The sequence below is a fragment of the Octopus sinensis genome, linkage group LG8 (assembly GCF_006345805.1).
Source record: "Octopus sinensis linkage group LG8, ASM634580v1, whole genome shotgun sequence".
NCBI classification, from domain to species: Eukaryota; Metazoa; Mollusca; class Cephalopoda; order Octopoda; family Octopodidae; genus Octopus; species Octopus sinensis.
In genome coordinates, this window is record NC_043004.1 from 71,431,703 (window position 1) to 71,457,391 (window position 25,689).

The 25,689-nt window shown below is 35.6% G+C and overlaps 1 protein-coding gene across 1 annotated transcript in view; it reads left to right on the plus strand.

Moving 5' to 3' along the window:
- Positions 1 to 25,689, plus strand: part of LOC115214841 — a 235,523-nt gene that overhangs the window by 189,201 nt on the left and 20,633 nt on the right. Inside the window, exons 54-62 of the mRNA XM_036505154.1 lie at positions 52 to 104; positions 7,241 to 7,398; positions 9,389 to 9,503; positions 10,378 to 10,478; positions 11,425 to 11,507; positions 17,476 to 17,528; positions 19,444 to 19,601; positions 21,560 to 21,674; positions 23,577 to 23,746. Of these exons, the coding sequence (XP_036361047.1) occupies positions 52 to 104; positions 7,241 to 7,398; positions 9,389 to 9,503; positions 10,378 to 10,478; positions 11,425 to 11,507; positions 17,476 to 17,528; positions 19,444 to 19,601; positions 21,560 to 21,674; positions 23,577 to 23,746 (1,006 nt within the window). The remainder of the gene's footprint in view (positions 1 to 51; positions 105 to 7,240; positions 7,399 to 9,388; positions 9,504 to 10,377; positions 10,479 to 11,424; positions 11,508 to 17,475; positions 17,529 to 19,443; positions 19,602 to 21,559; positions 21,675 to 23,576; positions 23,747 to 25,689) is intronic.

Below are 25,689 nucleotides of genomic sequence, written 5' to 3' on the forward strand. Positions count from 1 at the left end.
GAGTCCCCTTTCTTAATTTCCTTACAAATAAAGAATATATGACTATTGCAGATGGACAATGAATTATTAAACTTGACAGGAGAGTGTGATGTTGAACATTGTGGGTAAGCAAAATGTCATTTAAATTTTATTAAAATTTTGTTTTATTTGGGATCAAAATATTCCATTGAACTAAGTTTTGAATATGTATTAATTTTTACAACAATGCGGTAGTTACGAAACATAATATACAAATGTATGCTTTAATCGACCGTCCATGTGTTTTCTATAAAGGGTAAATATATATATATATATATATATATATATATATATATATATATATATACATATATGGCACGTTTCTTGCCATTTTTCTAGCCATCACAATCACCATTATCATATATATAATTTTAATGTATTGAAATAACGTGGTAGGTATTGTTGCAACGAATTATATTGTTTTATTCGCTTTTTAATATCCTATTTCAGATTAGAAGGGCAGAAAGAGATATTTAGTATTAATTGCTCAGTACCTGACAATGTCACTAAAGATGAAGTTTTGAAAGAAATTTTTGAAATTTTTAACACATCACAGACATTCCGTACTTTGGGAATTCACCAAGATAAGATGGAATTGATTGGTGAAAGTAAGTAGCACGTTTCTTGCCATTTTTATAGCCATCACAATCACCATTATCATCTACGCCGTAGTCCTCATCGTCGTCCTCATCATCAGCATTATAATAATAAGGTGATACTATTAAGGATACTCACAGATTCACAGATACAAACACAAACACACAGACAAACACATGCACGCACACAACCCACACGCACACCAACACACATTTTCACCATTTTCTCAAGTCAAAAATATGTTTTGTAATTTCATTTATAATGTTCTTTTTCTACTTCCCACTGTCAGCGGAGAATGACCAAAGTGGAGAATATTCTAAAGAAGAATATTCCGCTCCACTAATGTCATCAAAACTGTCAGTTGGTGGCATCAAACCAAGTGACAGAATAATCCTTTCAGCGGCGACGAACATTTTGGTATTTGAAATCAAAAAATGAAATGTTGGAAGTAGAAACGCAAAGTATCCGGTTAGGCCTATACCCCACCATGTCTGGTAATTTTTCAAGGAAATGGATATGAAGAATGCCAAATTTGAAATCATTGCTCAGAGAATCGGAACAAATATCTTGAAGTAGTTTCGCTTGACGTGCTTTACAATTCTGTCAATTCATTTCCTACAAATTATACGAAGTATTTTCTGGTTTTCTTTCCCTCTTAGTAGCTAGATTTTTATTCACGTCTTCTTTCAAAACCAAGATATAATTCTAAATATCACTAATATATTTTGCATGATATATAGTTATTTAATATAAGGTTTTAAATATTAATCTATGTCACAAAATACATATAAGGAAATTACATATCATCAGCCTAAAAGCAATAACACATGAAAATTATTCTAATAGTAGTAGTAGTAGTAGTAGTAGTAGTAGTAGTAGTAGTAGTAGTAGTAGTAGTAGTAGCAGCAGCAGCAGTAGTAGTAGTAGTAGTCGTCGTCGTCGTAGTAGTAGTAGTAGTAGTACTAGTAGTAGTAGTAGTACTACTAGTAGTAGTAGTACTACTAGTAGTAGTTGTTGTTGCATAAATAGTAGTGGTACTAATACAACTACTACGATACTGCTTCCATTCCTACTACAAATCATGTTACAGCTACAACCACCACCACCAGTATCACCATCACCACAAACTACACTATTACAACTACTACCATTATCGATATATATGTATTTTTCCAGTATATAAATCATACCAATGAATTTCCTAATTAGTATCTAATATAATTGTTCTGTTTATTTTTCAGTGGTTTGTAATGAAAACACAACATCATCAAACAATGACATTTACTACTGGCCAATGACCAAAGTAGGGACTAATGTGACGGTCCCATGTGGTGCAAATACAGCAACAAGACATTGGTTCGTCTCTATAGTTTTACTTCTTCCCAAATTTCCATGTTTCAGTGAGAGAATATTCACTGCGATAGTAATTAAATATTCTCGATATATTAAGACGATAGAACTGACGTGCGCCTGATCAAATTAATTAATACTGCTATGTTCTATCTTACGCAGTATGTGACACACTTTTTGCATTGGTTGCACGAGCAAAAGTTGCTTTCTTCCCAATACTAGAAAAAAGTTGTAGATCATTCGTTGTGAATATTTAAGTAATTGCCTGGACTTTCAAGTCGTAAAATAAATATAAAATTTTTATATTCCATATTATTATTTACTGTGGAGCAACACGTTTTTACTATATGGTTACTATAGTGTGGAGGGTGAAGAAAGCAGATTATCGTGGGACCTGACTCACTATGCTGACTTTTCTGTCGCTTCTACTACGAATTCCCATGTGCTAAGCATATGAGATATTTCTCTTGGAGTCTGAAGTTTTAAGACAAATTAAACAGGTGCAATTTGAGAAATCTATGCAGGTATGAGCAAAAAACGCAAAATTTACTCTTGCCGATGATGATGATAAAAGAGGAATGGAAGATTTATCCCCTCACCTAGGAATAATATCATGCCGTTTTAATACCTCTTCAACCGTATCGACTCGAAAAAACATATTAAAAATGTCTTAATAACAAAATATAATAGATAAAAGCAGTGGCTGCCAATATTTTGCTTTAATCTTTAGTTAGATCTTGTAACAAGACTTTGAGAAAAGGGAGTAGAGTAAATAACAGATTACATACAAAATGATTGGTAGTTTATCTTCGCTCTACTAAATTGTGAATTTATACTACCGACCTGTTAATACTTTATCTTATATTTCTCTGAGATTGATCAACTACAAATGCATAAACACGTCTAATAACATCTTAAATTTATTTTGTTGTTCCTCTAGCTCGGCGGTAGATCTAGTATTGCGAAAGTGTTTCCCATTTACTGGTATCTGGCAAGAACCGGACATTTCCCAGTGTTACACTACACGTGAGTGTTTCGATATATACATACAGTACGAGTATTAGCAAAAAGAGTAGGAGGAGGATATGTGTATGTGGAATAAGTGTGTATTTTTGTATATGAATTCCGTAAGACCATTTTATGTGCATGTGAGATTTTATATGTGTGTATTTATCTCAGGTCACTTCTCGGAGCATGCGCTTTGAATAGCGTCATTGCATCCACGTGTTACATTTCCCATCGCCCCTGCTAAGCCTAAAATCATTTTAAACTGGGGATCATATAAGTAGCAGGGTATATCTAAGATCATGAGTACAGTCTATGGTTCGATGCGAAATCCGATGAATAATACCACAAAATCCTGAGAATCATTCTGATAACAATGAGGTCAGGCAGCAAGGGACAATGACTAAGTTTCGTAACGGTAGAGCAAGGTACAGTAGACCAGAATCCTCTGTTCTCTTACTTAAACTTTGGCACATGCCAAACACTCTTGTCCAGACAAGAATCAATTGAACCAGTTAAACCCGCATATATAATTAATATTCTATATCAGGTTTCAGTGGATAAGGGAGCATAAGCCATTACATATATTACTGTTACGTATCATTTTTCATACATTACGATTTGTCAGTGTTTATAAAATGTCATCAATGGCGCAGTCTACGTGGCTGTATGACACAGGCTGATGAACTATACAACAGAATATAAACAGACGTGGCGCTTACGAATTTTCCAGGCTTCTATCAACTCTGTATCTTCTCTGATGCCATTATCAATGGACATGAAATTGCGTGGTTTTCATGCGTTTGCCAGTTGGAAATGAATGGAGTTAATCTTTTGAAAGCTTCTCTCGCGTTTATACAGCTCACAATACTGTTATCATAGAGATATTTATGTTTAAATCTTTATTTTAAAACTCAGTATATCTCTGGCGTGTGTTTCATTTATATGTGTAATGATTCTCTTCAATTTTTACATCTTTTTATAGGATGGACGAATATCTTTCTGTATCATCTGATTTACAATTCGACTTTTAAGAATATTATAATAGACATAAAACTGCTGCCGAAAACGTATCTAGAGCTGTGAGTATCTATGTAATCTTTGAATCTCATAATCTGTATATGTCACTCTCTCTGTCTATCTCTTTCTCTCTATCTCCCTCTCTCGCTCTCTCTCTCTTCTCTTCACATAGATACACGCACATATGCTTATATACACGCACAGACATACATATACATATACAAGTATATATCTTCTTTATTCGTTTGCTTATTCCAGGCATTTGACGACTGTCACAATGGCAAGTTGTGTCTGTGCGGAAACCATATATTATCGTTGTGCATTTGATCTACATAGACCTATCATAACACTATACATGGAGGTCTCATCTAGTATAGTTAAAAGATAACCACTGTCCAGTGTTGCCTACCATTGACTTTTCATGGTCATGTCATGATATGATAGCAGGGACATATTAAGTTTTGTCAGTGTTTATAAAATATAATGGGGCAGTCTACGTCGCCTGAAATTTCGGAGAAACGGTCCCGACGATTAGATTAACTGTAGTATGCAACTGGTACTTAATATATCATCCCCTAAATGATTAAAGTCAAAGACAACCTCGGCGGAATTTGAATTCGGAAAGTAAAGACTGACCAAATACCGCTAACCATTTCGTCCGGCGTACTAACTTTTCTGCGAGCTTGCCGCCTTTCTCTCCTCCATTATTTTATACAAAGAATGATGGAAAATTCCTGTCAACATCAGAATAATTGCAACTTAACCAAAAATAACGAGAGACAAAGAAAATGGTGTATTCGATAGCCAAAACTTATTTATCAGCTGAGGCGCAAATTTATAATTAAAATATATTCAAAATTTATATCTCGGAACATAAGACTTAACATGTTAACTAGTGTATGGCCGAATTCAAATGAATAGCAGATATAACACAAATGTTTGCATGTTTATTTGCGGTTGAGCATTTAATAGCCATTTGTCAATTTCAGTTCCACTATATTAAGTCATTCAAATATCTATAAGTCACTACCTCTCAATCTCTTTGTTTCTCTCCCTCCCCCCTCTCTCTCTCACTCTCTTTCTTGCTACACCACAAGCGTCAAATTTAAGTATCTTAAATAAAAAATTTCCGCGTTGAAGAATAAATAGTTTTTAGGATAACAAATTTCCATACAACATATTTTGATAATTTCTTCCAATATATAAGAAAAACGATCATTCCCGGGCAACACTATGTGCCTCAGCTAGTAATAAATTAATCTGTACTCTTACTTCATTATGAAGTCCTCGTTCTTAATTTCCGTAACAATAATGTATATATGACTATTGCAGATGGAGGTTGAATTATCAAACTTGACAGGAGTGTTTCACGTTGAATATTGTGGGTAAGCAAAATGACATTCAACATTTATTAAAACTTTGTTATATACGGGATCAAAATATGCCATTGATCTAAGTTTTGAATATGTATTACTTTTTGCAAAAACAGTGCTGTACATATGTAACATACTATACTTTCAATCTACCGTTCATCTGTATTGTTTGAAGGGCAAATAAACTATCTCTCTCTCTCTCGCTTTCTCTCTCTCTCTCTCACACACCCACACACACATCACACATATATATATATATATATATATATAATATACATACATATATACATATATACTTCTATACTCACACACACACACACACACACACACACATATATATATATATATATATATATCAGGTCATCATATAAGTTCTGCCCGAATCTTGAATAACGAAAATACGTGATCAAATGTTATATCTAATTAAAATCAATGTACTTTCCCTGATTATCTATGACTTCCTTCCATCTATTTACAAACTTTTGGTTTCAGCACGAAAAACTCTGAAATGTCAGTTTCGACCTACACGTGGCTTGCGAAAGTAATGTCCCCCAAATCTTTCTGTAAACTACGAAACAAATGGTAGTCTGACGGAGCAAGTTCGGGATGATAAGGGGAATGAGGAATTTTTCCCAACCAAGCTCTTCGATCTTCTATATTGTGATCTTTGCAGTGTGGGGTCGGGCATTGTCCTGATGAAACATCACGACTTTTCAATTCACTAAAATGGGTCTTTTTTCTTCAAAGCTTGCTCAAACGCTCTGATTGCTGACAGTAGACTTGGGCATTGATTGTTGCATTAAGTGGTAATAATTCAAAGTGAATTCCACCTTTGCAATCACACTACGATAGAGAGAAGAAACGTTTCCCCATGAAGTAACCTTCTCGGGTGTGGTTGAGTTTTTTCCTTTTTACCAAGCCACTGTTGACGACGTTTAACATTTCGATAGAAGATCAATGTTTCTTCACCAGTCACATGTCTATCCAAAACGGATGAAATAAGTTCACGAGAATGAGAGAAGAGAAGATGTCAACTCGGGATTTGCGTTTGCTTCGGACAATTCACGAGGCACCCATTTTCCAAGTTTAGGAACCTTTCCAAGTTGGTAAAGATGAAAATGAACGGTTGTATTGTTTAAACTAAGCTTTATTGCCAATTCTTCATCTGATAATGGAAGATATTCTTCAAGTAATGCCTCAAGGATCTTATCATCAAACTCAACAGGACGTCCTGTTCGGTCGTCATCTTCAAGGCTGAAATCTCCACTTCTAAGTTTTGCGAACCATCTTGTGCAATTTCTTTAATTCAAGCATTCTTTCCCATACATTGAGTGTATGTTTCGAGTCGCATCGGCTGCAGAGTTTCCTTTTTTGTACTCATAAAGCATTATGTGTCCCAAATGCTTTTTGGATACTTCCATGTTAGAAAGGGCTTTAATCAAAGACATTTTAATTCTATTATTCTGTAAAATAATATTTAATTAGTTTAAATGTACACAAATGCATAAAAATAACTTTTAATTCCATTCGCATTCTAAAATACTGTTAAATTTCATTGATTTTTAAAAAGGTAAAACGGGACAGAACTTAAGGGATGACCTGATAGTTGTATTTGGGAATGGGCATGTTACCAGTTTAGTCAATGAAAATTCGCACACTTTATATTTGGTGTTACTGTTAGAATCTTTCCCAAAGGGAAGAAACTACTATCTGACAGACATCAGTTCCTACACATTGATATTCATTTTTGTTAAATGAAAGTTTCTCAAGTCAAGCAGTGTCATAAATCGATGGAATATTCGTGTAATGAAATAATGTGGTAGGCATTGTTGAACATAATTATATTAGATTAATCGCTTTTTAATATTCAATTTCAGATTAGGGGAACAACAAGATGTATTTAGTATTAATTGCTCAGTACCAGATAATGTTACTAAAGATGAACTTTTGAAAGGAATTTTTGAAACTTTTAACACGTCACGGACATTACGTACTTTGGGAATCCACCAAGATACGATGGAATTGATTGGTGAAAGTAAGTAGTACTTTTCTCGCCATTTTTATAGCCATCACACTCACCATCATCACGATTATCATCTATGATGCTGTCTATGTCGTCATCAGCCTTGTAATAAGTTAATACTATTAAGGATACTCATAAAAACACAAATACACGCACAGAAACAAATACATACGCACACATACACACATTTTCACCCTTTTTCTCAAGTCAATAAGGTGTTTCGTAATTTCATGTTCTTTTCTCCTTCCCACTGTCAGCTGAATCTCTTTACTTATTTTAGTTCGATTAATTGCAATTTCTACAGAGGTACTTGTGTACTACCTATTCTGTGTATATCTAAGTCTTATGGAGTCGAAGTAGGACAATACTGTTCTACTGATGCTTGTGAAAGAAGGAACACTCTATTCACAGCTGTCCTCTTGTCTCCAGAAACGAAAGTGACCGATTTTAGTTTCCTAATGACATGTTAATTCATAAGAATTCAAATAATAACTGGATGTTGTGTCCTTGAGCAAAGCAATATATTTTACATTGCTTCAATTCTTTCAGCTGCAAAAATGAATCGCAACATCACTGGTGTCAAGTTGTATCGGCCTTTCCCTTTCCCATGGAAAACATACGTGGCATAGAAATGGGTGGCTGGTATACATGCGCGACTGCTGGCCTTCCCCAAACAATCTTGGTCGGATTTGTGCCTCGGTGGGGAAACCTTCTCGGTGCAATCACATTGTCATTCATGACTTTATTCCTTGCTAATACACTCTGGCAATTTCAAACGTGCATATTTGAGTATTGTTAATATACATCATCGGAGAGCACTTCCTTTCTTTAGACGGTGTGTTTCTGTAACAGAGATGGCACAACCGTTCAAGGAGACGTGTTGATGAACCTTATTGTCTGGCTAACAGACATCGAGATGTAGAAACACGCAGAACATCCAGGTTCTAAACAATGACATATCTATTCATTCCCCATAAGTTCTGCCAGAGTTGCTACCGATGTTACGTCATCAACCATTTATATATGGCTATAAAACAAGGAAACGGTACCGTACAAAATCATTTATCAGTTGCAGGAACATTCTGGCTTAAATCTGAAAGGAAGTAGAAGCAGTCTCTTCTTGGCTGAAAAATGTATACCTTCCTATGCTTTCATAAGCTCAAAAAGCGAAATGCTTGTGAGATGCCCTTAGAATAAAAAGGTTCACTTGGCAACGTGGTCCAGTATATTTCTGAACTATAGAATCATCGATACTCACAAAAAATTACAAGTTCACACTTTATGAACGCCAATTCAAGAAAAACACACCTACACAATGCCGAATAAGGACATACGGTCCTCCATTATACATCGTTCCGTTTTTTATCAATAAATTTTATCCCCGATATCAGTTGAATAGTCGATGTGAGCCAATAACTTCATTTTGTCCAGTCATTTGCTTCACATGTAATATTGCTCGACGATGTATAAAAAATATAAATACATACGCAGATATATATGTGTATGTAAAGGTATGTATATATACATATCTTTGTATTGAACAGAGAATCAGAGGTTGTTATACACCACTGGTAACAATGCGTTCCCTCGGCAGCTTCGGAACTGGGGATGCACTTTTAAGGGAATTCTTTAATAGTTTATTTAGGTTAAGCCGGATTTACCCTAAAATGATTACATAATAATTATAACGTGTATTTAGTTACATATTCGGAGGTTTTTATCTTTTTATGCGTTTATGTAACAAAATATATGTTAAGAAATCATTATATATAATAGTCCTGAAAGCAGATATCATTTCCAGACTATTCTCCTACTACTACTATTACTACTACTACTACTACTACTACTACTACTACTACTACTACTACTACTACTACTACTAACAAACAAAACGATTACAACTACTCACAGTTAGAAATATACATGTATTTTCCAGTATATAAACTACACCATCGAATTCCCTAATATATACCTCATATAAGCGTTTTTCTTTCCTTTTCAGGAGTTTGTAATGAAAACACAACATCAACTAACAATCGTACTCTCTACTGGCCAATGACAAAAGTAGGAACTAATGTGTCGATCCCATGTGGTGCAAATACATCAACAAGACATTGGTTCGTTTGTATTGTTTTACTTCTTCTCAAATTTCGATATTTCAGTGAGAGAATTAAAACGCGTCTGATCAATATATCTAACTCTGCTATTTTATATTTTACGCAGTATATGACATAATTTTTGTCTTGGTTGAACGAGCAAGATTTGCTTCCTGTGACTTTAACGACACAAAATGAATGTAAGGGAGGCAACACACATCTAAATGCAGCCAATTCTATTCAATTCAGGCTAATATTATTTATTCAATTTTATCATTTACTGTAGAGCAACACATTTTATTATTACTATATGGTTACTATAGTGTGGAGAGTGATGAAAGCAGATCATAGTCGGACCTGACTCAGCATATTGACATTTCTCTCGTTTCTACTACGCTGTCCCATGTACTAAGCATATAAAATCTTCCTCTTGGAGTCTGAATTTCATAAGTTTTAACACAAATTAAACAGGTGCAATTTGTCAAATTTATGCAGTTATAGGAAAGCAAGCTAACTTTTCTCCTGCCGATGAAAATGAAGTTGATGACGATGACATAAATAATGGATGATTTTCTCTCTCACCTAGGACTAATACTATGGTGCTTTAAAACTCTCTTATGTCAAAAATGTCTTAATAGCAAAATATAATACATAAATGCAGATTCTGTAATTTTTTATTGTAATCTTTAGTTAGATGTTTAAAATGACTTTGAGGATAGTGAGTGGAGTAAATAACACATTACTGACAAAATGCTTTGAAGTTATCTTCGTATTACTAAATTGTGATTTTATACACCAACCGGTTAATAGTTTTTCTGAAATTACTCTGAGATTGATGAAATACAAATGCACAAGCAGGTTTGATAATAATTTGCATATTTTGTTGTTCATTTAGCTCGGCGGTAGACCTAGAAATGCAAAATTGTTCCCCATTTACTGGTATCTGGCAAGAACCAGATACGTCTCAGTGCTACGAAAAACCAAAGAACACTACACGTGAGTATTTCTAAATACACTTACAGTAGGAGTAGTAGCAGGAAGAGTAGGAGGAGGATACTTATATGTGAAAGAAGTGTGTCTGTGTATTTGAATTCCGTTAAGACCACTTTATGTGCTTGTCGTGTTTGCATATCTGTGTATCCATGTCAAGTCACGTTTCGGATCAAGCGCTTTGCCTAGTTTCATTGCATCCACCATTTACATGTATATGATCGGGTCGTCCCGGAAAAAGCTTATAATCGTTCTAATCTGATGATCACGATTCATACAAATAACAGGGTGCATCCAGGTTTCTCAGTAGAGTCTTTGGTTCGATACGAAATCCGATGAATAATAGCACATAAACCTGTGAAGCATTCTGGTTACACTGGAGGTCAGGCTGCTCCTAGGGGCAACGGGCAGTGCCTAATTTTCGTAACTGTAGAGCAAATTGTAAATCTTTGTTTGCCTACACAGATATCGGTTGTGGCAAATACCCTTGCCCAGTCAAGCAACAATTGAACATGTTAAACCCGCATATTTAATTAATATTCTATATCAGGTTCCAGTGGATAAGGAAGCATAAGCCATTACAGATATTACTGATATGTATCACTTTTCATACATTACGCTCTACTAGTGTTGATAAAATGTCATCAATGGTGCAGTCTACGTGGCTGTATGACACAGGCTGATGAACTAAGCAACAGAATATAAACAGACGGATTTTCCAGGCTTCTATCAACTCTGTCATTTCTCTGCTGCTATTAACAAAGTGTAATTGCGTGGTGTCTATGCGTTTACCTTTTGTAAATAAAGTGAATTAATCTGATAAATGTTTCTCACGCATCTTTACAACTCACAACGCTGTCATTAAAAAAGATATTTATGTTTATAGTTTTTTTTTAACACGTGTATATAATTGTAAAAATATATATTCTTCTATTTTTGTATCTTTTTATAGGCTGGACGAATTCCTTCCTATTTCATCTCATTTACAATTCGACAGTTAAGAATATCAAAGATGCTGAAATCGTATCTAGAGCTGTGAGTAGCTATATCTTCTTTCAATCTCATAATCTGTTTAACTCTCTCTTTCTCACCCCCTCTCTCTCTCTTCTCTATACATAGATACACGCACGTGTACATATACACATGTACATGCGCACACAATCACACATGTACATATATCTTCATTATTCTTTTGCTTATTCCAGGCATTTGACTGCTGTCATAACGGCAAGTAAAGACTGACCAAATACCGCTAACCATTTCGTCCGGCGTACTAACTATTCTGCGAGCTTGCCGCCTTTCTCTCCTCCATTATTTTATACAAAGAATGATGGAAAATTCCTGTCAACATCAGAATAATTGCAACTTAACCAAAAATAACGAGAGACAAAGAAAAATGGTGTATTCGATAGCCAAAACTTATTTATCAGCTGAGGCGCAAATTTATATTTAAAATATATTCAAAATTTAAATCTCGGAACATAAGACTTAACATGTAAGACTTAGCCAGTAAGTGGCTGTTGGAACAGAATACATATGAACCCAACTTTACAATTTTCAACTGAAAACTCAACTGAAAATTCTTCCTTCTCAAAAACGACAAAGCCTTAATTCCAGTGAAAGCTACGTTTTTGTATCGTGAGCACGTATTATGAAAGATATAATACTGTAACGATAATAATAATTAGAAGTTGATATTTTGAATATTTCTATCCTTATTTGCCATTACCTATATTTATTACCTATATTTACTGTTATTATCCATATTTCTTGTTGCACAAACAACTTGGTTAAGTGACCAACAACGAATCGAAGACACTGAAAAACAATAGGTAGCTCACAACAACAGTAACAAAAAAAACACATCTTTAAATATCGCAACTGGTCGTACATTGAAGTGGAAACTTTCATTAACTCATGGTTCATTCTCTTTCAAACCGATAACATACATGCCTCAAACTTCAATTTCATTGCTAAAAGAGTTGGCCATCTCTTTAATAACCCTGCTTCATATCTCACTGTGAGAAACCTGTAACCACGTGGATAAACTAGCCCGAAATTTTTTACTCACCACAGCCCATTTAATGTTATTATCTATATTTTTTTGTTGCACAAACAACTTGGTTAAGTGATCAACAACGAATCGAAGACACTGAAAAACAATAAATAGTTCACAACAACAGCAACAGTAACAAAAAAAACACATCTTTAAATATTGCAACTGGTCATATATTGAAGTGGATACAACTACAACATTCACATCAGCAGCTAAAAGAACTAATAGACCCGTCATTATCATCATCATCATTGTTTCCATCTTCTACTGCTACTTCCCCTTCTTCATCTTCTCTCCCCCTCCTCCTGCTACTACTCCTAGTGGCCAAAGCCAAACATTCCATTCTACCTCGCCAGTGACCCATCCCAACCACCCTTACTTTCTCCATATCCCACCACCATAGCTCCACTAACAACTCAAGTACCATTGCTACTACTACTACTATCTCAGCCAGTGTACAAAATCAACCACTGCTCCTTCCCCCTCTCCATTCAAGTCAAACAATTCTAAATCTCAAGCTATTCACAATCCACCGCCCACATAAACGATGACGGGTAACGGAAATCCACGGACTGCCAGCTCAGAGAGCAACACTTGCCTGGCCACAGACATCATATTGAAAATCATCTCATCAACACAAAATCAAGATATAAAAAGTGTCTTGTCGAAATATGATATCAAACAGGAAAGTGGAGCAATATACAAAAATATTTTCACCAACTGTAAGTTTACGATGTTAAAGAAAGCAGCAGCTTTCTTGAATGATGGTGTCCAAGTTGAGCTCACAAAACCAAACCTCACCAACTGGATTATAGCAAGGATTGAAAACTTCCTCCCGGAGACTTGCAAAATGTGTGACAAACAGTACTGCATTACATTTGGCCAAAAACCAGCTTTGGCATGCTTCATCTGTGGACAAGGAATACACGAAGCGTGCTACTTAAAAAAGATAAATAACCACATCATTCCAGATATTCTAGGCCTACACTGGCTATGCAGTTATTGTTCACCAAGGGCCACAATAACGAATGAACCTAGGACCCTACCACAGACAGGCCGTTCTAAACAGACATTGATTGGCGAAACTGACATGGCAAATAAATCCTGCCACACACAGGCCATCCAAGTGCCTCTTGTAAATGACAAGAATGAAGACAATGACATGCAAACACCTACAAAACAAGAAACAGGAGATCCTGCAGAAAAAGACCAAACTTCCCACGAAAAGAAACAGATCCAGAGCAAACGCTCAAATGAAGGAAGGCCAGTGTGTATCCATTACAGGCGCAACAAGTGCAAACATGGTCTTTCAGGTACAGGGTGCATGTACAGTCACCCCAAACCATGCAGACCATATATCAACTTCGGTACTGATCGAAAAAAAGGATGCCAAAATGGCCGAGAATGTGAACTCCTTCACCCAAAGATGTGCCGCAATTCGCTGAGAAAAAAAGAATGTTTTGGTGAGAATTGCAAATTTATGCACCGGAAGGGTACAATTCGCATAAAAACTACTGAACCCACACCACCAGGACCAAGCTCAGCAGGGTATGAAAACCATTTCCCAAAAATGCGGAAACCAGGTCATGGCTCAGCAGGGTATGAAAACCATTTCCCAAAAATGCGGAACCCAGGTCATGGCTCAACAGTGAATGAAAATCATGCTACTCAATTGCATACATCAGCTGTAACAAACCCAAACTCGCAGAAATTCGATATAGTAATGAATGAAAGCAGTTTTTTAGGCATAATCTACCAACTACAACAACAGCTGTACTCCATACAGACGACTCAGCAAAACCAGGCAACATTGATACAAAGGCTGACACCTGGACTTACAGGGCACGTACAACAAATACAGACAGCCCAGCAGACCGAATATCCAGTCAGCACAGTCCCAGCAACTACAACAGTCTTGCCAACAATAGGGCAGATGTATCCGGTACAACAAGCATAATAACAGCAAATATCCAGGGTCTTTATCCGAAAACAAAACAGTGTAAAGTCCCTTTCTTGGAAGAATTAGCAACAGAAAACAACTCCAAAATAATTGGAATTACTGAAAGTCATCTCAACGAAAACATCCGCAACAGCGAAATCACAATCAATAGATTCAACATCTTCAGATGTGATAGACAAGGCAGATCCCATGGGGGCGTTATCATGTATATCCATGATACCTATGCATGCATAGAACTTGTCAATGAATCAAATGCCTACTGCAACCTGCTGTGCATAAAAATCATCCAACTTAATACAGTTGTAACAATAATGTACAGACCGCCAAACAGCCCAACATTATCCTTCACTGAGCCACTGACAAAGCTCCAACAAATTCTGGGAAACATGGCAAGTCCAATGCCAGACATTATCCTCCTTGGTGACTTCAACTTCCCTAACATCATCTGGCCACATGGACACATACTAAAACTGGGGACAAAAGCTGAACAAATACAGGCAGCCAAACTGTTGGAAGTCACAGAGAAATTATACCTCAAACAAATGATGACAGAAGCAACAAGAAATAATAATACGATCGACTTGGTTTTCACCAACAACGAGGACACGCTATTTGACCTTCACTCAACCCCAACAATCCTTTCAGACCACAATATTATTGAAATGCATTTACACATTGGTAATGAGCCCAATGCCACAACTCTTAAACAAAAGGACATGCCAAAGCTATGCAGGTATGATTATCACCAGGCAAATTGGGAAACTATTAACAACCAGTTACAAATCATTGACTGGGATCTCTACCTTACTGGGCCAGATAAACACAAGAAATTCTTAAACAAGATCGAAGAAATATGTGAAAAAAATGTTCCTCTAAAGAAAACCAAGTCCACAAAAAAACCTGTACCACGGGAGCGAAAGATCCTGATGCGCAAAAGGTCAAGACTAAGAAACAAAACATCTAAGCTGACATCAAAACATGAATTACAGAAAGTCCTTGACCAAATATACAGATTAGAAGACAATCTAAAACAACACTATGATGAAGAACGTAACAATGCAGAAAAGAAAGCCATAGAAAACATCAAGAAAAATCCAAAATGTTTCTACAGTTTTGCAAAGAAATACTCGAACACCAAGTCAACAATAGGACCTCTCCAGAGACAAAATGGGGATGTAGTGAATAACCCTATTGAAATGGCAGATCATGCCTTTCCCAACTACTGGCACACCATGACCAAATCCTAGAAAATCTAGAGAATGGATACAACACAGATGTTATCTACCTCGACTTTGCCAAGGCATTTGACAAGGTAGATCATGGCATCCTGGGTCACAAACTTCGAAAGCTAGGAGTAGGAGGAAAAGTTGGTACATGGATACACGAGTTCCTTACGAATAGAACTCAAACAGTCACTGTGAATGGAACCCATTCAACACCATCACCTGTGACCAGCAGTGTTCCTCAGGGTACAGTACTCGGCCCAATCCTGTTTCTCATCCTCATCTCTGACATAGATGAAGATACAACCAGCAACGTCTCATCCTTTGCTGATGACACCAGGGTCATGAGACAAATCAAAGACGAGGTGGATACAGAGGCCTTACAAAAGGACCTGACCACCATATATAAATGGCAGGAAACAAACAACATGTTGTTCAATGATAGGAAGTTTGAACTAATTCGCTACGGAACAGATCAAGATCTGAAAAATACAACAAACTACAGAAACCCATCAGGACAACAAATAATGGAAAAACAGTGTGTGAAAGATTTAGGCATCCACATGGGAACCAACCTAAAATTCAGAGAACACCTTGACTCAGTCTGTCTTACTGCAACAAAGTACAGCGGGTGGATCTTGCGCACCTTCAAATCAAGAGATACCTCAACAATGAAAACCCTCTGGAACAGTATGATACTTCCGAGGATTGACTACTGTTCTCAGTTGTGGTCACCAACAACAAAGGGCCAACTATCTAAGATAGAATCGCTCCAAAGAAATTTTACCTCATACTTCTCAGAAACGAGGGACCTGGACTATTGGCAACGACTCAAAACCTTGAGGATGTACTCAATAGAAAGAAGATTTGAGCGATACCGAATTATATACATTTGGAAAATGATAGAGCAAAAGGTGCCAAACTTTGGTATCAAAACCTACCACTCACTGCGCCACGGAAGACGCTGCCAGCTGCCACCAATCAACAAAAAGGCTGGCCAGGCAGCAAAAACCCTGCGAGAATCAAGTCTGTTGGTTCGAGGAGCACAAATGTTCAACTCCATTCCGGTACATGTCAGAAATCTATCAGGATGCAGTGTGGAATCATTCAAATTGCAACTGGATCGATACTTAAGCACCATTAGAGATGAACCCCATCTCCCAGGATATACACAACGAGCACAAACTGACTCAAACTCGCTCCTACACATGTCAAATTTAAGCAGAGAATACAACCTGGCAACCACACCAGACTCTGAGGGTGGAGTCTTCGACTTGGCCTGAGCATGGACTCAAACCCAAATGAAATGAAATGAAATGTTAACTAGTGTATGGCCGAATTCAAATGAATAGCAGATATAACACAAATGTTTGTATGTTTATTTGCGGTTGAGCATTTAATAGCCAGGGGTCAATTTCAGTTCCACCGTATTCAGTCATTCAAATATCTATAAGTCACTACCTCTCAATCTCTTTGTTTCTCTCCCTCCCCACCCCCTCTCTCTCTCTCTCTTTCTTGCTACACCACAAGCGTCAAATTTAAGTATCTTAAGTAAAAATTTCCGCGTTGAAGAATAAATAGTTTTTAGGATAACAAATTTCCATACAACATATTTTGATAATTTCTTCCAATATATAAGAAAAACGATCATTCCCGGGCAACACAACGTGCCTCAGCTAGTAATAAATTAATCTGTACTCTTACTTCATTATGAAGTCCTCGTTCTTAATTTCCGTAACAATAATGTATATATGACTATTGCAGATGGAGGTTGAATTATCAAACTTGACAGGAGTGTTTCACGTTGAATATTGTGGGTAAGCAAAATGACATTCAACATTTATTAAAACTTTGTTATATACGGGATCAAAATATGCCATTGATCTAAGTTTTGAATATGCATTACTTTTTGCAAAAACAAACAATGCTGTACATATGTAACATACTATACTTTCAATCTACCGTTCATCTGTATTGTTTGAAGAGCAAATAAACTCTCTCTCTCTCTTTCTCTCTTTCTCTCTTTCTCTCTCTTTCTCTCTTCCTCTCTCTCTCACACTCACACACACACACATATATTATATATATATATATAAATATACATACATATATACATATATACTTCTATACTCACACACACACACACACACACACACACACACACACACACACACATATATATATATATATATATATATATATATATATCAGGTCATCATATAAGTTCTGCCCGAATCTTGAATAACGAAAATACGTGATCAAATGTTATATCTAATTAAAATCAATGTACTTTCCCTGATTATCTATGACTTCCTTCCATCTATTTACAAACTATTGGTTTCAGCACGAAAAACTCTGAAATGTCAGTTTCGACCTACACGTGGCTTGCGAAAGTAATGTCCCCCAAATCTTTCTGTAAACTACTAAACAAATGGTAGTCTGACGGAGCAAGTTCGGGATGATAAGGGGAATGAGGAATTTTTCCCAACCAAGCTCTTCGATCTTCTATATTGTGATCTTTGCAGTGTGTGGTCGGGCATTGTCCTGATAAAACATCACGCCTTTTCAATTCACTAAAATGTGTCTTTTTTCTTCAAAGCTTGGCTCAAACGCTCTGATTGCTGGCAGTAGACTTGGGCATTGATTGTTGCATTAGGTGGTAATAATTCAAAGTGAATTCCTCCTTTGCAATCACACTACGATAGAGAGAAGAAACGTTTTCCCATGAAGTAACCTTCTCGGGTGTGGTTGAGTTTTTTCCCTTTTACCAAGCCACTGTTGACGACGTTTAACATTTCGATAGAAGATCAATGTTTTTTCACCAGTCACATGTCTATCCAAATCGGATGAAATAAGTTCACGAGAATGGAGAGAAGAGAAGATGTCAACTCGGGATTTGCGTTTGCTTTCGGACAATTCACGAGGCACCCATTTTCCAAGTTTAAGAACCTTTCCAAGTTGGTGAAGATGGAAATGTACGGTTGTATTGTTTAAACTAAGCTTTATCGCCATTTCTTCATCTGATAATGGAAGATTTTCTTCAAGTAATGCCTCAAGGATCTTATCATCAAACTCAACTGGACGTCCTGTTCGATCGTCATCTTCAAGGCTGAAATCTCCACTTCTGAGTTTTGCGAACCATCTTGTGCAATTTCTTTCATTCAAGCATTCTTTCCCATACATTGAGTGTATGTTTCGAGTCGCTTCGGCAGCAGAGTTTCCTTTTTTGTACTTATAAAGCATTATGTGTCCCAAATGCTTTTTGGATACTTCCATGTCAGAAAGGGCTTTAATCAAAGACATTTTAATTCTATTATTCTGTAAAATAATATTTAATTAGTTTAAATGTACACAAATGCATAAAAATAACTTTTAATTCCATTCGCATTCTAAAATACTGTTAAATTTCATTGATTTTTAAAAAGGTAAAACGGGACAGAACTTAAGGGATGACCTGATAGTTGTATTTGGGAATGGGCATGTTACCAGTTTAGTCAATGAAAATTCGCACACTTTATATTTGGTGTTACTGTTAGAATCTTTCCCAAAGGGAAGAAACTACTATCTGACAGACATCAGTTCCTACACATTGATATTCATTTTTGTTAAATGAAAGTTTCTCAAGTCAAGCAGTGTCATAAATCGATGGAATATTCGTGTAATGAAATAATGTGGTAGGCATTGTTGAACATAATTATATTAGATTAATCGCTTTTTAATATTCAATTTCAGATTAGGGGAACAACAAGATGTATTTAGTATTAATTGCTCAGTACCAGATAATGTTACTAAAGATGAACTTTTGAAAGGAATTTTTGAAACTTTTAACACGTCACGGACATTACGTACTTTGGGAATCCACCAAGATACGATGGAATTGATTGGTGAAAGTAAGTAGTACTTTTCTCGCCATGTTTATAGCCATCACACTCACCATCATCACGATTATCATCTATGATGCTGTCTATGTCGTCATCAGCCTCGTAATAAGGTAATACTATTAAGGATACTCATAAAAACATAAAAACCCTAACCCTGATGGAACTAACTGGAGAGAAACACTCGACTTATGCAATTTACCCATAAATACATTTTGTGCAAATGTAATCGGGTCATGTACCCGTTGTAATACTGCGTCAAAATATTTAAAACTAGAACTGAAAAGGTTATTCCGTGATGTTTTTCCCAAAAGGTGGGTCGTTGCAATAAATTTAAAGCAAATTTTAAGATAAAAGAAAATTCATTATCAGTTTTTAAAGACGGACGTAATCTACAGTTTGCAGCAATAGAACAAGAGAATAAAGAATTAGACAAACTAGAAAAAATAGAAGTGTTTGAAATGATCGACTACTGGGCGTCTCCAACAGTGTATGTAAAAAAGAAAAACCATAAAATTCTTGTATCTGTAGATTTTTCGACGGGACTAAACCTTTAAGATACTATAACTACCCATTAGCTAGCCATGCGGAAATATCAAAATTAAACGGTAGAAAATTGCTCTAGAAATTCGATATTTCTGATGCTTACTTACAAATAAAGTGGAAGACGAATGTACAAAGCGGTTAATAATTAATACCCATAAAAGTCTGTACAAATTTTAAGAGCGTGATTCTGCGATGTCCTACCTTAATTAAAATTGAATCTTGTGATCAGCAAGTCGAGTATGTAAAATGTGATTTTGAAAAAAATAAAGATGACTGTTTTCAAACTGGGTGTGGAGAAGTGCGAATTTTATTTGCCTAAAATTAAGGATATAGGACAAATTTTTTAATGCCTTCTCAGCTGCTAGTAGAGAAAAATTACAGCCAAATTGAAAAGTATTTCATAGATTCTTACACAGCAGACATTTTCCACTACAGACTGACCGTTGTCCGTTATTATCTATATAATGGAATCCTTACCCATATTTTTAATAGGTTGCAAAGCTGGGGTATTATATTACTAAATTACAATTATAAGATAAAGTTTAAACCATCCAAGAAATTAGGACACGCTGTTATTTTTTTAATCAAGAATAATACTAAAAACGACGGAACTGTTTGCGGATATCCTGATTGCAGCGTTGTAAGAAGAAAATAAATTAAAAATATTATATGTAATGTTGAAACAGAATTACCTGTTACATTAGAAGAAATCAAACTGAAAGCAGAAAATGATGAATTTATTCTTTAAAAAATCAAAGGAATTCTGAGTGCTTTAAAGAGGAATAAAAATATGCATTTTACAGAACACAACATGACTTCGAACTGGTTTTGTCGATACATTTAAGAGGGCTTTAATGAAAGCGAACAACAAAATAATGAATCACTTTTCATTTCAACAATTTTGGAGGGTACATCATGTGACACGAAATTCCACTACCCCGGTGGCATGTCACCTGCGGAATTAATCTTCACAATTTAACCTAGTTAATGATTATAGAATGTGTTTTGTTATCCATTCTGGTGGTTTGTTAAATATTTAGAAGATTTTATCTTAGTGTGAATCTATATCTCTTCATTATAGGGATAATAAATAACATATAGGTCTCAAATGACGCCGCACACTAAAGCTACTGTACTTCTATTGTACTACTACTACTACTACTACTATTACTACTACTACTACTACTACTACTACTACTACTACTACTACTACTACTACTACTACTACTACTACTACTACTACTAATACTACTACTGATTAGATTGAAGTACACTTTCTTGCCCAGTCACCCTTATCTATAACCATATGTATTTTCCAGCTTATAATCAACACCAATGAATTCACTGATATATATATATATATATATATATATATATATATATATATATATATGTCTCATGCACATGTTTTATTTGTTTTTCAGTAGTTTGTAATGGAAGCACAACATCAACAATGAATGGCACTTTCTATTGGCCAATGACAAAAGCAGGGACTAATGTGACAATCCCATGCCACGCAAATGTAGCAATGAGACACTGGTTCGTTTTTAGTATTTTATCTCTTCTAAAATTTTGAAATTCTAAGTGTGATGCTACTGTAAGAGAAAGTTACATGATATCTTATAATAATTCTTCTTGGCATTACGTTACTTTGCCCGTCGGTATCGCCATCACATGATTAGAGACAAAGGGGGAAATGAAGGAGACAGTAAAAGGACAGAAAGAAAAAGGTAGGGAGATAAAAAGAGGGAGAAAGAAAAAGACGGAGACAGTAGCGTTCATGAAGTAATTATAACGATTTCATGTGATTAACTGAAGAGAAAGATAGAGCAAAGGCAAGAAAGAGAAAAGAGCGAGAGAAAATGGATAAGGCTGAGAGTGAGACATAAAGAGGGGGAAATAAAAATGAGTGAAAAAGAGGGAGATAGAAGCGTCCATGGCGCGTGGCGGGGAACGTAATATATTTTACGCGGTTACAAAAGTTAGTTGGAGGTAGAGTAGAATTAGAAATATAATGTCAGCAGATCGGTGATGTTCTGATGGTGAGCTTAAAGAAAGGGAGAGGGAGAGAGGGTGAAGAAAGAGATGAGGGGGAGATGATGATGGTGGTGGTGGTGGAGGCGGCAGCAGTGAGTGAATAGCGAAAAGTGTATTTTTTAATTGAACTAAAGTTGTTATATCACCTATCACTCAACGCATGCACATAAGTACATTAATGTGGCAGATATATATAATATGGCGATGTTTTTTGTATATAGGAAAAACCAAAAAATTAGATTGAATATTTATTTTATGAGTCTTGTGTTCTAAGTCTATAAAATTGCGTATAAATATATAAAATGTATGTATAAAGTGTATTAAGTAATCATCGTATTCTAATTTCTTTCACTTGTCAATGACTATCTGATGAATGATTATCTTCTGCTAAAAAGAAAACAAAACCTAATCTATCAGGTTTTTGGATTAAGTATTCAGAATTAACCCAATAAGTTTACTATGAATTCCGTGAAATATTCACGGGGTTATCCTAGTAGTAAATAGAGAGACAAAAATAATAGAATTAATGTCAGTCACTTAAAATCATTTGACACTGATCTTTTACATTTTACACCATGACATTATTTTGTCATGAAATATCAACCATAGTTCATCTTGTTGCTGATGTTAGACGAAAGTTTAAAACATTTGTTGTATAGATTCCTGCAAGTGCCAGAATATCACAAAATGAATGTAGGGGAGAAAGCATATATCTATGCTTAACCAATAGAATTTATCACCGAATCTAAAGATTTCAGACTAATATCATTTATTCAATTTTTTTGATGTACTTTAGATTCATACTTTATGTTAATATACGCTTACTATATGGCGATGAGCGCAGAAAGCAGGTCATCGTGGGACCTGTCTCATCGTGGTTACTGTTTTTGCATATCTCCCACGTTATTCCACATGCTAAGCATCTACATTGTTATTGTTGGAGGCTGACTTTTTAGAAGTTTTAAGACAAAGGTGGAACTACTCAAATCTGTGCATGTAGAGGAAAATATACGCAAAGCTATTGTTGATGATGATGACAACAGAATATAAGATGGTGGTTTCCCCACTCACTTACGATTTATTGCCTCCAGCCTTAATATTGCCTCCACTATACCCTTCCAACCTAACTTTTATTTACAAAGTCGCAACAAAATATAATTAATTAAAGCAGACGTAGCAATATCTTTTAAATCTAAATTTAAGCCAGAAAATCTGTATTATATTGATTTTAAGGATAGGAATTTAGAATAAATTATCGATAGTTGACGAAACACATCCCTGTATTTTCCCATTAGATTATGAGTTCAAATCACGATCAAGTCATTGTTTATCACACATTTCTCTAATAATGATGAAATGAAAATCTATAAATACGTCTGATAATATTTGATATTTATTTTTCAGCTCTTCCAGAAATGTGGTACAATCCGAAACGTCCACATATCAGTATAAGACATTAAGAAAATGTTCACTATTCTCTGGTGTCTGGCAAGCGCCAAACATGTCTCAATGTTACAATACAGAAGGGATCACTGAACAACTAAAGAACCTGAAAAGCGTAGAAATCAGTAAAGGTGAGGTTTTGGAAATACTCTTACTATAGTATTCGTAGTAAAAGTGAAAACAGCAGCAAGAGGTGGAGGAGGAATATTTGTGTTTATATAGGAGGGAGGTGTAAATATGTGTTTCTATAGGAGGGATATATATATATATATATATCAATAATACAGTGATTGTTTCTTATCAGGAACAAAATGTTTAATAGGACTGCTATAGAAGTGCTCAATTGAAAGAGACAAATATATCAAACTAAGGTTATAGAACAAACAAATGCAAGGTCATCCACATAACATTTCATAACTTGAACATTTAATCATAGAATATACATTTAAACATCACGGAAGATGGAACATAACTCATCTGTACAAGCATATAAGAAAGTGCGAGAAAAAATGTGTGAATACAGTTCATCACGGTTAAAAGTTAATACTTTAGCGATTAAGAAAAATATATATTTAAAAAAAAGAATTACAACACCTAGAAAGTAAATACGTAAAAATATAGTATAAAGTAATATATAAATATATAGGTATATAAAAATATATAAATATATATATATATATATATATATATATATATATATATATATATACATATATATATATCAGAAATACTAAATTTCTAAATCTCTCGTAGAGACATGTACGGTGGTGGGGCGATAGAATGGTAGTATACTGTCAATCTAATACGAACGTAAACAGCGGTGGTGTACCCCCTACCGTCACGTTCATGTTAGATTGACAGTATACTACCATTCTCTCTCTCTCTCTCTCTCTCTCTCTATATATATATATATATATATATATATATATAGGAAGCATATAATATATATATATATATATAATGTAAAATAAAATAAAATAAAAGTTCATCGTTTAGAAAAACTTATAAAATTACTTTTCAAGTAAGAGAGGCCTTATATTTAAAAAAGAGGAAACCATATTTACATTCCCTATGGCCATTTCAGGGGTATATTATTGTGTTTAAATCACTACGGTGCATCACGGTATTAACTCCTTCGTCATGGGAAAAATAGAGAGACAGACATCATCGCGTACCAGGCTAACACCTGACGAAGGAGTTATTATCGTGATGCACCCTAGTGATTTAAACACAATAATATACTCCTGAAATGGCCGTAGGGAATGAAAATATGGTTTCCTCTTTTTTAAATATAAGGCCTCTCTTACTTGAAAAGTAATTTTATAAGATTTTCTAAACGATGAACTTTTATTTTATTTTACATTATACGAGGGGCGTTCAATAAGTAATTCCCCTGACCCACTTCCCATAGCAATAGAGCAACGACACTTTTGTAGAAGACCCCAGCTTGGTCCTCCAACCACGCCGTGACTTCAGAAATCAAGGCTGCATCATCTGGGAAACGCTTTCCTTTCAAAATCAACTTCATGGCTGGGAAGAGGTGAAAATAAGAGGGTGCAAGGGGAGGAGTTCATAGCTGCACGCCTGTGCTTCTGATCTGGCGAAACGCGAGTTGTGGACCGGAGCGTTGTCCTGCAGGAGGAGGATGCCTTTGCTGATCTTGCCCCGCCTCTTGATTTTGATAGCTTCTCTTAATTTCCTCAAAAGTGAAGCATAATAGGCTCCTGTAATTGTGGTACCCTTTGCCAGGAAATCTGTCATCACTACTCCGTTCTGGTCCCGGAAGACTGTGAGTATAACCTTGTCAGCGGAGGGCTGCACCCTTGCCTTCTTTGGAGGAGGTGAGTCACGGTGCTTTCACTGCATTGACTGGGCTTTGGTCTATGGATCATAGTGATGGACCCAGGTTTTATCCTGTGTGATCAGTCTTTTGAAAAATTTTGACTCATCTTCTTGGCACATCTCCAAATTCATCCTCGAGCACTCAACGCGTTCTTGCTTCTGGAAAGGTGTGAGCAGCCTGGAAATCCACCTGGCAGACACCTTTTGCATATGCAAATGGTCATGAATGATA